This window comes from Vanessa cardui, chromosome 4 (assembly GCF_905220365.1).
Source record: "Vanessa cardui chromosome 4, ilVanCard2.1, whole genome shotgun sequence".
NCBI classification, from domain to species: domain Eukaryota; kingdom Metazoa; phylum Arthropoda; class Insecta; order Lepidoptera; family Nymphalidae; genus Vanessa; species Vanessa cardui.
This window is the reverse complement of record NC_061126.1, coordinates 5,464,351-5,481,137: the sequence shown is the minus strand read 5'-3', so window position 1 is coordinate 5,481,137 and position 16,787 is coordinate 5,464,351. Positions and strand designations below refer to the sequence as shown.

Sequence of the window (16,787 nt, the reverse complement as noted above, 5' to 3'; positions counted from 1 at the left end):
CCGCCCTTGGCATCTGCTATATTATGTCCAATGTGCCTGTAACTACACGGGTACGCTCACACTTCATACTGGAACACATCACAAAATGTATGGAATATATGACGGAACCTACCCAGAGAGACACGTACAAAACCCTCCTAACAAGTATACTGAGTGTACAAATATTTCGTCACTACCACGGGTCATTCTTTACCGTATGCCCAAGATCACACCACTAAGTTCTTAATTTTTGTCCCATTTTTCCTAATTGTCAAGAAGCATCAATGATACAGGTTTTAACTTTGGCATCGACCAAAACAGTGCACGAAGAACTGTAACTTATAAATGCTTGCCTGCCTAAAATAGCCAAAACCACAATCACTGGCTAAAATCGATAGCGGTCCGAGTTTTAAAGTTTTTCTGCAATTAGATGTTCATGATTCTCGGATGCACGATTATTTTTAGTGAACTAAACACCACGCAGGTGTTTAACATAATTTTAAATAACAGATAACGGATGTTTTTTGAAGTGAAGAATTGCGAATAAGATTTACATTTAGTGATGTTTGCGTACGAATCTTACATATTAATAGCGTGTACCAATTTTTGTCCCAGTGATAATGGAAAAATAGCTGAAAAGTAAAATCAGTAGTGGTCTTATTTTGAAAAGATCCAGCTATATACGCAGAAAAGTATATATATATATGATTCTTAATTGCAATTTATATAAATCGTTACGATTTAAGAAAGGATTAATTTTAAAGAGTGGAAAATTGGGACGGGTTGGTTAGAGAGCGTTACTAAGACTGTAAATGAAAAAAATGGAAAACGTAAATAAAATTCAAGTAAATCGGTATCGACAAACTCCTATTTCAATTGAACTAATAGTATATTATTTGATTTTTAAAATAATATTTAAAAATATTTCATCATTATGGCACCAAATATAAATGAGTGATTGAAATCGAATTAAAAGAAAAAGTCAAATCAAGTCAAGTATAAGATTAATGAATGAGTTACATTGTCATATATCTTAGGAACGAATTGAAATTAGTAAACCAGAAGTCTGATGTATCTCTAGTGATGAAAATGATTACATTAATTTCACAAAGTAAAGACATCCCAACAAACACACGTTAACAGGACACATTGCTTTAAATGCAAATAAAATCAAATAGATAATAAAAATCATTCATGTGCATTTATTTTTATATTTATTATTCACATCAATATTTACATATAAAAATTATGTAGATATATGTGTTTAAACAAATCTTCATTACATAGATCTCAATTTTATCACAAATATGTATATAATTTAAGCCTTTCATTGTAAATACAATTTACAATAAATGTTTTTATCTACATTTGTGTAAGTACATAGGTATTCACTGATTTCACATGATTATATTTATCATAAAATATAATATGTGTATACCCAACTTTACTTCATGTCATGAACTGCCCCTGTCGCTTCTGGTTGCGAGTCAAATTCCCGCCAATGTCATAGCTCACGATGGTCTGGGTGAAAAGTTTAACAAGGATATCCTCACTTGTTCTGAGTTCCCTTAGTCGGCTTCTACGACACCCTGGGGTTCCATTAGGGGTGGTTCTATTCTATTTATCCGGAACCACACGGCATTCAGTATTCTTCCTTTTATATTAGGCGTCGTACCTTCCAATGAACGCATCACATTTCGGACAGTAGTGCTCAGTTCTCTTGCACGACTCCATACAGTAAGGTAAACAAACGCAGGGCCAGCAACTGAAATTAAAATTAAATATTTGTTATTTTTTTTATTTTGTTTCCATTTTGTCCGGCAAATGCCTGATGATCACCACTGCCCATAGGCTAATGCTGATGCATTTTAAACAATTAGCCACCAATCTAGGAAACTGAGATGTTACCTCCCTTGTGCCTGTATTTATACTACACCCATCTTCAAACCGGATCACAACTATATTAAATATTGTTGTTCGTCGTGCTTGGTACCTATCGAAATGGGCTCGCACTTCCTATCACCTACCACCTAGTAATATATACATTATAATAAACGTTCATATTATGAATCAAATGAAAAAGAAAATATAAATGTAAACGCTGTCACCTTTCTAAGGGAATCTTGATCTTGAATTGAAATAACACTTTATTGCTTTAACCCGGAAATCCGAGGAGTTTAGTCCTCTGATCTTATGCTCTCATCCACCAGCTTCAAGATACCCAGGTAAACATACACATCAACGCTAGTTATACTAAATTCTAATAATATTTAATCAACTTACAGGAAAAAGCATAATAGTCCCGCGCACACGTGTGTTCTCATCGAAGATTTCTTTTTAACCACGGTTACTATTTGCTGATTGCATTTATTGCAGAAGTACGGCGTTGATTTTGGACCCAAATTCCCTGAGATAATGAATGCTGGCATCACTGTTGTTCCCTGGATTATTGTGGTAGTTTGTGGATGTACAATTGTCACTTGTGGCTGATTTTCCATTTCGTAGCCAGCTGGTGCAACTGCTGGGTTGGAGGTATATTGCACTGGCGGTTGGTCGGAATATGGCGGCGGATTCGTAGGACGCATGTGAGAATACGAGTCATCTGTCGTGTTTTTCACTAAAATTATTTAAAAAAATGAAAATTATTACATAGATCTTTAAAATAACACTTAAATTACAAAATTTGTTTGCTGGTAAAAAAAGAAATAATTTATCAACAATTAACTAAGCTCCAATATTGTTTGATTTTTTCATTTGTGACAAACTTTTTCAAGTCTACGTTTTTGATTATATTCTGATAATTTACAATAGCGTACATTGTATAAAATGATAATTGAAAAGAGATAAAACCGCATAGATAAAATTATAATTTATATTGAGGAAAATGTAAGAAGCAAGATTGTAGGATACATTGGTTTGTAATCATTTAATTACAGTGACATCAAATCGAATCAATATAGACTTTATTTATATTGAAAAGTAATCTAGGAATGTTAATTTTACCTAGAAGAATCAGCAAAAAACTTTCTAATTGCACAAATCCAAATTTTGAAATACAAGTAACTAGTTTTAGTTCATATTTGTATATATATATTTAAACATTTAATGTTGTTAATTCTTATGTTAATAAAGATTGAAAATCCAAAAAAAAAGTTATGTAAATAAAATACAATTAAATTTTACATAATATATCCTGCCTGAAAGTCAAAAGGTACTGACGCTACGCTTTTTATCGTGTATAAATAATCTTGAAATGAGTAATTTCACTTTAAGCTTAAGAATTGACAAAATTAAAAATGGCTGAGGATCTCATCAGAGAAATGAATACCCCAGAAAGGATTTACTGACTCAACGGAGTCTTCAACCGTACTCCTAAAGTGTCTATGTTAAATTTTGGTCATATATAACCTTCTTAAAAGTGCTTTAACTTTAAAAAAACAATTATGTTATATAAACAATCTATGAGTAATGTTGATAAGACGTTTGTATTACTTATGACGATATGAAAAATAACACAAAAAATACTTAGACTTACAAATAGTGCCTTATATTTAAAAAAAAAATCATCGTATTGAATCTCAAATATTCAGGAAATCGAAACGAATAAGGAAGTTTCTACTTACTTTTTGCTTGTTTTTTATGCACTCAGAAACGCGATTCGTCTTTTACTAAAGCAGCTTCTAATGTAACAACTCGTACAGAACTAGGCAATATATCAGTATTGATGGCACGGATAGGAGATAAGAATTTATCAATATTTGATAAAAAAAGTATAGGTGATTGTGCCAAAAATGTACGTTTATTCAAGTTCAAAAAAAATAATGTTGGTATTTTTATCAGCTATACCATACGTTTACATAATTCCTAGGCTAGAATCTTGATAACTTTTGTATGTAAGAGTACTTTCAGAAAAAAAAAAAAACGGTTTATACGTTAAACAAAATTATGAATCAAATATAAGATTAAAATGTAGCGAAATCAAATGGCATTGTTTTGTAACATTAATATCATATTCTTTATTTTTCCATGACAACTTAATTTTTTTTTTTTTTTTGAGAAACAAATACATGAAGAGTCAAGTATATAACGTAAGTAGGCTTTCTGGTGAAAGATGATACTATCATGTTGTCATGGTTTTGATATTTGAAAATCTCTATTTTCATTTATATATACTTACCAGGTGTCGCCCACAGCTCTCGTTTTAGGGGTTGGTGATAACCAATAATCTAACATATGATAATATGTTAAGCAAAAAGTAGCCTATGTACTTTCTCAAGACACACAGAGTTACTTTCACATTTATAATATATAGAATATAAAATTATACATTTATGTACTTAGTATAATATTATAAACTGTGGTCGTATTTATAATACATACTATAGACCCTAAAATTATGGATTAATTTACGTAAACGAAGACACCCAAAGGATCTAGAACAATAAATACATAAATAAATAAATATGAGACAACATCACATACATTACTCTGATCCCAATGTAAGTAGCTAAAGCACTTGTGTTATGGAAATCAGAAGTAACGACGGTACCACAAACACCCAGACCCAAGACAACATAGAAAACTAATGGTAATAATCTACATCGACTCGGCCGGGAATCGAACCCGGGACCTCAGAGTGGCGTACCCATGAAAACCGGTGTACATACCACTCGACCATGGAGGTCGTCGTCACATAAATACTTACAAATACATATTTTGTAATCAAACCAATCCAATTAAAATAACTACGGATTTATTTACTAGTTATGGAAAATTAATTATATAAAATATTGTTATTGGAGTATATAAGATATACTTTTGACTTTCTATATATAAATCTAGACTATGAAAATTAAACAAGTAAATAATTAAAAAAAAATCTTTTGTTAAAACTTAGTCATAGAGATAAATACCTACGTTCATCATAAGCCTTATTATACCTTATTAGTCTTTACAAATATGACTAGACGAGCGAAATATAAATAAAATATGACTTAAAACTCAGTAACTTTTATTTAACGTACAATATATTCAGATGTTTATGCACATTATATAGATTATTTCGGCATCTGTACCAAAGCTAAGCTAACATACATATAAACAGCTGAACAGCACATAGTATCAGGTAAATGAACATTTAAAACGACATTTTTAAAATTACAATTTCTAATAAAGATTGTAATTAATCATGTTTTAAATAAATATAAAAATAATATAAAATATATTCGAAGCATTTGATTGGTTCACAATCCTAAATATTACGTGATAAGGTAGGAAATGTTTCTGATAATATTTATGGCATAGATGAGGTAATACCGCAATCAAATCAACGAAAAAAATAACAATGTTAAATATAATATAGATTGTATATAACTGACTGAGATATATATTTTTAAATATGAGACATCACATACATTACTCTGATTCCAATGTAAGTAGCTAAAGCACTTGCGTTATGAAAAATCAGAAGTAACGACGGTACCACAAACACCAGACAACATTAAAAACTAATGATAATCTACATCGACTCAGCTGGGTATCGAACCCGGGACCTCGGAGCCATGAAAACCTATGTACACACCACGCGACCAAGGACGTCGTTAAATTATTTAACAAGATGTTATATACCTAATATTTTCTCCTCTTGTTAGGTCGTTAAGACTCATTACATTCACCAAGAACATAATTTATACGTATTTTATGTGTAACATCTATTAGCAAGACTTGGGGGTTATGACTCGTTTGCTGTGACGGTAAATTGTATGACTTTCTTGTATTTCGTCAAGACCCGCCTCCGCTGATACTCTCCAATGACTTTAGGTGCGTAGTGCATTTATATACTTCGTTTCGATATATTATTCACTAGTTTTCGTATGCGACTTCGTTCGCTATTTAGGGATTTGGTTGTCACGTGTTAAGCAAAATAGTATAGTAGTGTCCTTCCTCGGAGTTCAAGTTTGCTTCACACCAAAATTCAGCTAATTTAGTTCAGCAGTCTGGTAGTGAAAGAGCGACACAGAGACAGACAAAGCTACTTTCACATTTATAATATAAGACAAGAAAAAAAAATCATTTAACTATTAAAAATGTATGTTGTGTATATTCCATAATTCTAAGTTTCCTTTCAACATTAAACAATTGACATTTTACATATGAGCCACACGTCCTGCTATAATCTCATATTTTCATAAGCTTCGTGATTTTTTATTTACATAATTGTATTATATCATGCATGTTCTGAATACTATCAGGTTCTCGTGGTAACTACTTATCTTTTCAAGTTTGAAACAATCATGTCCAAATAAACATTCGCGATAAAAATATTTTTTATATAATTAACAAATACTATGTTTATAACTGATGCCAAAAATTTTCAGCAACCTTTTCTTCTAATTACATATATTATTAAGTATCATAATACATTATATTGTGATAGAATAATCATATTCAACTAAATTTAAGAAAATTACAGTCAGTTAATATCCTATATATTGGAACTAGCTTTGCCCGCGACCTTGTACGCCTTTGAATATAACAAAAAAAATTGTAGCCTAAGTTACTCCTTATTATATTAGTTATCTGCCAGTGAAAGTCCCGTCAAAATCGGTCCAGCCATTCCAGAGATTAGCAGGAACAAACAGATAGACAGACCGATAAAAATTGTAAAAATGTTATATTGGTATATGTACCGTGTATAAATAAATACATATGCATTGAGTAAAAAAAGGGCTATTTTAATATTACAAACAGACACTCCAATTTTATTATATGTACAGAGCTGAAATAGAAACTAATGTTTGATATTTGTATAAAAGATAAAAATAACCATAAACAATGATTAGTCAGATTTTCCTCATCAAATTAAATGTCTGACTATTACGGTCCGAGAAATAATTCGACTCGTTATTACATTTAGGTATCGGTATCAATATATTTATAGCTCATAATCTGCCAGATTTGTACAAACCCGTATAGGTAACTATTAACTAAACACTTATTCTTCTGCTATACAGCGCTATTTATTGTAAGTATCGTTGTTTTATAGTTGGAAAAGTGAGTATACAGAAACAGGAACATTTTTTATTTTTAAATTTAGAAGGCGATGTATAGAATCATGATTTTTTTTTCCGATATAACGATACCATTAGGTAGTTTGTTTGCCTGCACCAATCCATTTCTAAAAAGTGAATTTTTTTCAATAGTAAAACGAACTTAATAACAATGGTTATAATTATTTAATTACATCAACATTGATATATTTGTGTTTATCTACTTATCGCTAATTCACTTTAAAATTCTTCTGTCTATCTGAACTCGTTCATCGCACGCAAATGACTAATATTCTATAATGACGCGAGTGGCTGACTCATCGTGTTATCAGCTTATCTATATCTGTAGCAGTACATGACAAACTGTGTATTTTGTGGATAAAAACATATTTCTTACTACTTATTTATAAATTAATACTTTATGGCAAGTAATTCAATACACGATGACGCACACTCTTTCTCCCAAACGCTAGTGCAAGTGTACTATTGTTAAGCACACCAAGTTCAATTTAAACCATTTATTTTGCTACCCATACACGAACATTACATCGATTATACACAAGAAAATAATTATATTTAAAGAACACAGTGTAGGTAGCAAGCGGTTTATCTCAGTATAAGATGTGCTAATGCACAGCACTGATTTTCAGATGGCCCCTGACTATAGGGTAAACATAAACACATGCGCGCACACGAAAATAAATAAATGAAATTATAAGAACAAAAAACTAAAACTAAAAAGCCATAATCCTTGAAAAAAAGAAGAAAAACATCACAAGGAACTTACCCGAAAAAAAAAGACATTAAAGATGTTTAGAATCATAATTCCAGCTTATTTATCACAAATTAAATATTTTGTAGTATTATTTTCTAATACTATTTTTATAACTTTCTGCCAGACTTTATCTTTATCAAAACTCGAGTTTTTACTGGATCGTTAAGTTTTGAGGGCCCACGAAGCCGTTCTATGCGGCTGTGTTTGTGTGTGAATAAATAATTTTACGTCGTACAAATCTCAAGAAGGACTCTGAGGAATCGATTGAGATTCAAGACATGGCGTTCGGGAGGGTTCATCGAGACTTACATTTGATTATATTTTGGAGTCAATTGGTTACAATTCTATAATATTCTAAAAATAAAACAAAATATAAATACTTATTCTACGTTTTACGACCTTGCCTTCATTTTAATTTCTCTAGTCGATACTTTATTTTAATATACTGGCAGTTATATTGTGTACGACTTAGTGTCGGGTCAATAAAACAAATTTTGAACATGTCTGCTAATAAATGAACCACTGGATAATCGAGGCACTAGACCGATACCATACCATACACAAACATACATTTAAACTCCTGCGTGTCATAAGTTTAAGCTAAATCAAACTCCATACACATTGTAGGAGATACACAAAGGCAGTAACTGTTCCGTTCTAAAGCAAGCAATCACTTAATTGAATCGTCTCGCTTGCATCTGTACGCCTGTACACTCAGTCAAATAAAGCCAAAGCAAACATGTTTATTTTATTTTTAAATTAACCAGTTTCATACAAATGTAATTTAACAAACGATTTGTAATTGAAAAAAGTTCTAACTTCGACGTAAGTAAAACAGTATTTAATTGCAAGCAAATAATTATTTATAATAAAATACTAATAATCTACTTGTCAAAATGTATCTCCTTTTTTTATCGCTGGAAAAACGCTTTACGGGCTTCCACGTGATGGAAAGTAGTGGGGGGGTCCACCGGGTTTACCCACTAAAAAACCAGCGGTACCCTCTCCGTCTTTCGGCGGGCGCCACGGGATCGCTTACGCATGCTACCGTGGCGCCCTGACGGTCAATCTGGCTATGCGGGCCTCCAACACCTAGTGGGGATTCTCGGGGATAAAATGTATCTCCTAGAATTAACTTACAATAACCATTTTTCATCATTTTCTTTTTATGAGAAATAGATCTATTTTCCAAGCGATTTCAAACAAAACAGCATCAATCCTAAAGCAATTAAATACCGTAAATAAAAATACATTGTGTATTTAATATAGATCAATATGGCCCTTATAGCATGTAATTGAAAAAGATATTTTTAAAGATATTACAGATTTGAAATGCAGGGACATATCGGTTTGCACTGTCTAATGACAAAAAGCTATGAACTTCGAAATAAAACTAGTTATAACGGATTTGAATCACTTTACAGCGTTCGTGGTCACGGGTAGACTCCCGAAGAACGCTGTAAAGTGCTCGAAACGTCGGGATGTTAAAAATAATTAATATACGCGATTCAAATCCGTTATAACTAGTTTTATTTCGATGTGTAATAATCGCGAAAATTTAAGACAACAGCTATGAACTTTGTATGTAAAGACATTCTGTAGTATATTATGTACCAACATTGCACCCGTGCGATGCTGAGGCGGGTAGCTAGTTTGTAATAACAGAACATATAACATTGTATAATAAGATCAGGAGAGATGCTGAGATCTATTTCGAAAGACTGGACACTTAATTGGCGGTTAAGCGAGCAACTTTATTAAGTAGTTTTCATGTCATCGTACGCGTTATAAAAAATTACTTTAATAATTCCTCCTGACACACCAAAAGAATATACTTCTTTACATTCAATAATCTTATTTTAGTAAGGAGGTAAATAGTAATTCTTAAATAACGTTTTATTCCACAATATAAAGCATTCAATAACAAAACAATGATAAACATTTTAATTTTTATCGTAGTTTTATTTTTATATGTATATTACTTGATTTTATTTTTCTTATATCTTAATTGTATTATTATTTCTTACACTGATAATACACAAATCAATTTTAGCGTATCAATAATACTAAAATATCACAATTAAATATCAGGGACAAAGATGTTCCAACTTACATACTAAATGCCATACTGTGTAAATAAGTATATATTGCAGTATTTAACAAAATGTTGGTAATACCCATAGGGGATATACCATCGGGTACACGGCTATTGTAGAAAACACAATAACGTTAGACTTTTTATATTTCATAGATTTTCATATTTAAAATATTGCACAAAAGATTTGAAAACTGAGGTTTCATCCCCAATTTTACTCACTAAGGCGATTAGTTTTCAAGAACCAAAGTTAATAATATATACAAATATCGAGTTATCTATTTCCAACTTACTAAAATGAAAAACTGTTATAGAAAGTTTCATCTTCAGTTTCACCCTTTAACTCATTGATTGCCTAATCACCTAATTTTTATTCCATCAGGAGTGGCATTTCAAAAAAAAAAAAAATTTTTGCTCACCTCCTTAGGAATTCCTTTCCAAAAATCATCGTATTAAAATCACAAGGCAATGCTTATTGTCAGTCGCTTTAAATCTTTCGATAAATATGTAGATAATAATTAAAGTACCCGTGTAGGCGTAAAAAAATGATGCTAAATTTTTAACGCCAAAAACTTTGTTGCTTGACAAAGGCTACAGATATACACAACGTAATTAAATCACTATCGTAAATTAATTCTACAATTGAATAAACATTCACATAATTCAATCATTCGATTAATATATAAAATCAATTTACAGCTTGTTGCATTATGGGATTGGTGTGTGTTGATTTACCAAGTCGTATATTTATAGCACGTTGCTCCATGCGTCATGTCATCGGCATCGAATCAGGCAGAATCGGGCTCAATACATATTGGAGGGTTGCACAAAGGCCTATTTGTCCTGCAGCTCAGACCAAGCAATTACGTAATTGAAATGTTGTCTCGCCGCTACCTGTGATGGTCTGTACGTTTGTATAAAGTTATAACTAAGTTTTTATGATTTTTAAAACAAGTTACAGTACTCGACTTCGTTGCTTTTATAATATTTATTATTATGAAGTAATGATTTTTGTGTTTTTTCGTTCTCTAAACTCGGAATATATCCGATATAGGTATATTAATACCGATCGATGGAATACCTCAAAGTAATCAGTATAAACTATGTAATCTTTTTATAATTGACGACAAATGATAATTGTTTCTTAGACTAATTATTATCGGAACATTTAATATAACACTATTTAGATAACGATAAACCAAATTAAATATTAATAAATTTTAATGATGTTTATGATATTTACTAAGAATTATCTACGAGGCGTAAACCAAAAGTGTTCCTACAAAAACAATTCGTAAGCGAAGCTAAAAACCCGACGGTAGCCCTAATGGATTGATATCCATGGATAAACTACAATAATAATAATTTTTAAGGTTAATTTTTATGAAATTTGCATTATGAAATTTCAAATTATAATACTAAAAGTTCTGAATTTTCACTTCTATAGGCAGTCACCATAACTGCCTATATTTTATAATTCATATAATCACAACCTGAAATAGATCGCTTTTTCCAGTGATATATATGAATCTATCACAATTTTTATATACTTACCAGAAATGACTGCGACGTCTAAAACTTGTTCTTACAAGTTGTGCAGGATCAATACTATTATACATAATAATGCTGGAACGCTTTAAGTGTTCTTGTCCCTTGTCAAAAATATCCTGAAGGGCGTCTCGAGATGTTGATAGCTATCAGATTATATTGCGGTATTTGTGGTATTTAAACAGTTCCTTGTTTAATAATAAAAATGGCAAAATATATGACGAACTTATCATACTTAAATGTAAGTAAATCTTGTATCGAATGCTGAATTATCTTAAATCTAGAGCAAAATAATATCCTTAAATCATTTTGTTTTACTATATCCACAGCAGTAAGATTTTATTTTAGACAGAACGTTTAATAACATAGGAAATGTATAGTACTTATTATAGCAAATAACACAATATACAAAAATACGTCAGTAAGACTTTGTTCAACACATATTTTTTCTGTGATTATAACTTTCAGTGTATATAAAATTTATAGTGTATAGCGAAATAAAATATATACCTGTACAATATTACAGTATACATAAAACTTTTGTTATTTAAACAGTCAAATAATTTATCGAATATGTAATGATGTCTGTTACTCAATGCCGCTAAATGTATTTATTAGTATTTATAGTAAACGTATTTACCAACCTGGAGCGAAATAACACAAATAACTCTCTGGCGGTGTAACGGCACCGTTATGTATTTGAACAAACATACTGAGGGTGGTAAGTGAACTTATAAGTAACCTAAGGTAATAATAACAAAACCTTTTTTTTCTTCAAAAACAATATAATTTTATTTAATATCGAATAATAAACAACAATCTGTAAATTCCCACTGCTGGGCTAAAGGCCTCCTCTCCCTTTGAGGAGAAGGTTGGAACATATTCCACCACGCTATTCCAATGCGGGTTGGTGGAATACACATGTGACAGAATTTCTATGAAATTTGTCACATGCAGGTTTCCTCACGATGTTTTCCTTCACCGCTGAGGACGAGATGAATTATAAAGACAAATTAAGCACATGAATCAGCGGTGCTTGCCTGGGTTTGAACCCGCAATCATCGGTTAAGATGCACGCGTTCTAACCACTGGGCCATCTCGACTCAGAATAATAGACAAAATCGTTGAAATAAATTATAATCATAAACTCAACTTAGAACAAGAAAAATGAATGTAAAATTCAAATGTTATAATAACAATTCTGTAATGTTTTTTCCTTATCATATAATATTGGAACGATATAATTTTGTCTCTAACAGATTCACGCAACTCTAGACTATTCCAACACGAGATGTATAAACAACTAAACAAGTTTGACCTTGAATATACTTTGTTCTTAATCTAATATAAGGAGTCTATCGTATTTTTACGAATTCAACAAAAACACGTTTTGAATAATTCACCAAAGTTAAGCCCCTCTTAAACAACCATCCTAGATCCACTACTAACCAACAATGACACTGTTACAGCTATAAAAGTAAGCTTCTTCTTAAGATGTTAACGTATCCCACACTGACTCACCCTTTAAATCGAAACAAAACAATATACAGTTTGAATGTTCGGTGGTAACATGAGTGGTACCCACCCAGACGGGCTTGCACTTAGCCCTACCACTGGGTAAATATCGCGATCAGTTTACCCAATAAAAATAGTTAGTCAGTTCATATTTTTAAGTCAAGGCGTGTTTTGTTTATTAATCATTAAAATTGTTTTTAATTCGTCTTGAATATAATAGTTTGTATCAAACCATTTCCTACACTTATAAAGCATTCATTTTCACAGTTTCATAAGATATGTTACTAAAAACCACATAACTTAATATGTGATAATTAAAAATATATCTTTATTTCATAATTGTTCTACACAATTTATCTCATAAAAACTATATTCTGTAAACAATATCAAATATGTACTATTTATAAATAATAGGTACTAATGTACATTTTGCGTGCTTTGTAAGTAACGTTTTATAAAAAATAAAATGTTTTATTATTTATGTGATGGTAACCATTATTTATGAAATGGATTTTTTTACCATATTAAACTATGCGAAAAATAACTGATTACAATATAAGTAATGTAAAGCGCCTGTAATAAAAATTTAGCAAAAATTGTTTTTTAAGTGAAATGCTCTTAACTTTTAAAAAGATACCCGATTTTTCTGAATTACTGAACGGATTTTCATGCAGTTTTCTCGAATAGACAGAGGGATTCATAAGGGTGATTTAGGTATAAAATGTATTAAGGTTTTCGTTCAAATAGAACGACAATTACTAAACATGTCGGAAAGGGCAACGAAAAATGTATAAATAAAAGGTAAAATATTTAAAAATCTTATGTTCAACCATGCGAAGACTATGAAAAGATATATAAATTTACAATTTGATTATTTATTATAATTATTTTTTTATCTTGTTAAAATATGATACGGATTAGTAATTTCACTGAAACAGAATCACCTGACCTGTATATGATATAAGGTATATTTAAAAGGATGTATAACAACATCTTATACAGTAACGGCTTACCCTTTCGAACCACGGGCAGGCCTAAATTTTGCCTTAGTGGATTATATATAACCTATTTGGTATAGTAGATGGTATTTATATAAATCCTGTGTACGGATTAACTGTGGCAATGCGCTACACTATGCTAATGTTGTAAAAACATTTACACGTGTCGTTAGTAAAGTTGTTACAGAAAGGTAAAACCGGCGCTAGCTGGAAGGGCCTACGAAGTTAATGTTTTCATCCATTAACTCGACCGAGCATTTATGAAATTCGTGTGCGCGATCCGAACAAGCTGAACGGACTGGCTGACGTGTCTTCGTAGATAGGGCTGCTTGTACTTACACAAAGTTTAAATTAAAGCATTAAATTTCTGTCTTAAGATTTTGTCTAACATTACTTGTACAATAATGTCAATGATTATATAATATTGGACAACATCACATACATCTCTCTGATCCCAATGTAAGTAGCTAAAGCACTTGTGTTTTGAAAAATCAGAAGTAATAAGAAGGAAGAAGTTAGTAGCACAAACACCCAGACCCAAGATAACCTAGAAAATTAATGATAATCTATATCGACTCGAGCGAGAATCTAAGGATAGGCGTACCTATGAAAACCAGTGTACACTCGACCACGAAGGATGTCAAATTTCAGCAATTATAATTACCAAACGAGATATAATAACAATTTTGAGCTTTGATAACAATAATAATTAATGCGACAAGTCCGAACTAGTCCAATTAAGTGACAACAATTTTTTTATAAACTGTATACGGAATATGTCTTAAAGAAAACCATGTATAGTTTTCTTGTCAGACGTATTGACTGACAACCCTATCTTTTAACTCGTTACCTGGATGATGGCACCTCAGGCGTTCGTGGCGTCTTACGGGGACCACTATTATAAGACCCGTAATCACACATCGACAACCCCTTTGTAATCCAATTATATTAGCAATACGCGAGGGTAAGGGGGTCAAGGAAAAATGGCAAATCACGTGGCAGGTTAAGGCGTATTTGCTAATGGAATACAGATGTGTAAATGAACAATATTCTCGGGTTTGCGGAAATTCTAACACTTCTGTTTTGAACTCGAATTAATTACACGTATGTAAGTATGATTACTTATAACTATAGCGATATCTTGAAACTAGGTTGGGTAATTGGCATCTCATTAATTTAATAAATATTTGATGTTCAGAAATTTACAAAAACTAGTTGTATCCCGCGGCTTCAGTCGCGTTTTCGCAAAGTAGTGTCCTTCCTTAGAGTTCAAGTTTGCTTCACTAATTTCATCACTTCATCACTTCACAAATTTCATCAAATTCGGTTCGTTGGTTTGGTTGTGAAAGAGCGACAGACGACGACAGATTATATAACAGTAAAATCCATAACGCTGCTTTTAAAACATAATTATATTTATAAATAAGCTAAAAACGTTCACAATGATTACGTCACCGATGAGTACCAACTAAAATTAAAAAGGGATATCGCTTTCACACTGATTTGTTTCGGTTTAATAATAGATTGGTAAAAAATAAAATATGATAATAACTGAAGTTTATATTAAACCTTAATGAACTAACAGCGTATCGATAGAATATAAACGTTACATAAATACTGAAACGATTTAACAATGACCGCAATAAATGCCTTAAACAAACCATTATTCCTGACAATTAAAGTCGCCTGCTAACTTGGTAAGCGTGACCCGGATGCCTTAATTAGTCACACCACCAACTTTTATGGAGCAATAATAAATTAAAACAACCTCACCGTGAAACCCTCCGATCTACTTAAGACTAGCACAACATTTAGATAGATAAATAGATAGATATAGATCAAAGATACCTAGATGAAAAGTTTGTTCTTCTCAATAAATAACTTCTGTCAATAATAATAGGTTCTCATGACTTTATCCGCGAATATATTTTATATTAACTATTCCAATGGAGGGAAAAAATATAATCAAAACTTATATTTACGTATTTCAGACGATTTGCTAATAATAGAGCCGAGATGGCCCAGTGGTTAGAACGCGTGCATCTTAACCTATGATTTCGGGTTCAAAACCAGGCAAGCCCCACTATATATACATATGTGCTTAAATTGTTTATAACTCATCTCATGCTCGGCGGTGAAGGAAAACATCGTGAGGAAACCTGCATGTGTCTAATTTCATTGAAATTCTGCCACATGTGCATTCCACCAACCCGCATTGGAACAGCGTGGTGGAATATGTTCCTTAATGGGAGAGGAGCCCATTAGCCCATCAGTGGGAAATTTACAGGCTGTCACTTTACTTTACAACTATATCAGTATGTGCACTAAGGATTTATGATTAATATATGTATCTTTATAATAGAACACCATTACACTCAACTGTTTATTTCTACTATATTTTTACTTCCAAAATCCGAAAAAAGTTTCGACGATGATCAAAATTTCTTCGCTAATCCATAGTGAATATCATAGATCAATCGACCAATGACATCGCGTCAATTTGCTTGTCAAAGATTATTTGGCCTTTTTTCTCTTATGGTTACAATAGAGTATCTATTCACTCACTGTTGTTTTTACTCTGAGCGGTCTCACACACACGTCTTGTAAGCTCTCGCGTTACTCACACTAATGCCCACCGATATTTTGACGTGGCGATGCCGTCATAGGTGAATAGATCTATAAAGCCTATACTTACGACGAGGAAAAACAATATTTTTATTGAAAGAAATAAAATAAAAAGAAAAAAAAATAAATTTATTTTTCTTCTTAATATAATAATACCTATGTTACGACCGCTCGTCATTATACATATATGGGATACAAATATG

At 31.6% G+C, this 16,787-nt stretch overlaps 1 protein-coding gene across 1 annotated transcript; it reads right to left on the bottom strand.

Annotated features, from left to right (window-relative positions):
* Window positions 1-1,176: 1,176 nt before the first annotated feature.
* LOC124544147 (lipopolysaccharide-induced tumor necrosis factor-alpha factor homolog) lies at window positions 1,177-3,709 on the bottom strand. The gene is made up of 3 exons (XM_047122605.1): window positions 3,603-3,709; window positions 2,263-2,596; window positions 1,177-1,744 (listed from the first exon to the last, which is right to left on the bottom strand). Coding segments are annotated over exons 1-3 (438 nt in total). The 5' UTR covers window positions 3,604-3,709; the 3' UTR covers window positions 1,177-1,641.
* Window positions 3,710-16,787: the final 13,078 nt, after the last annotated feature.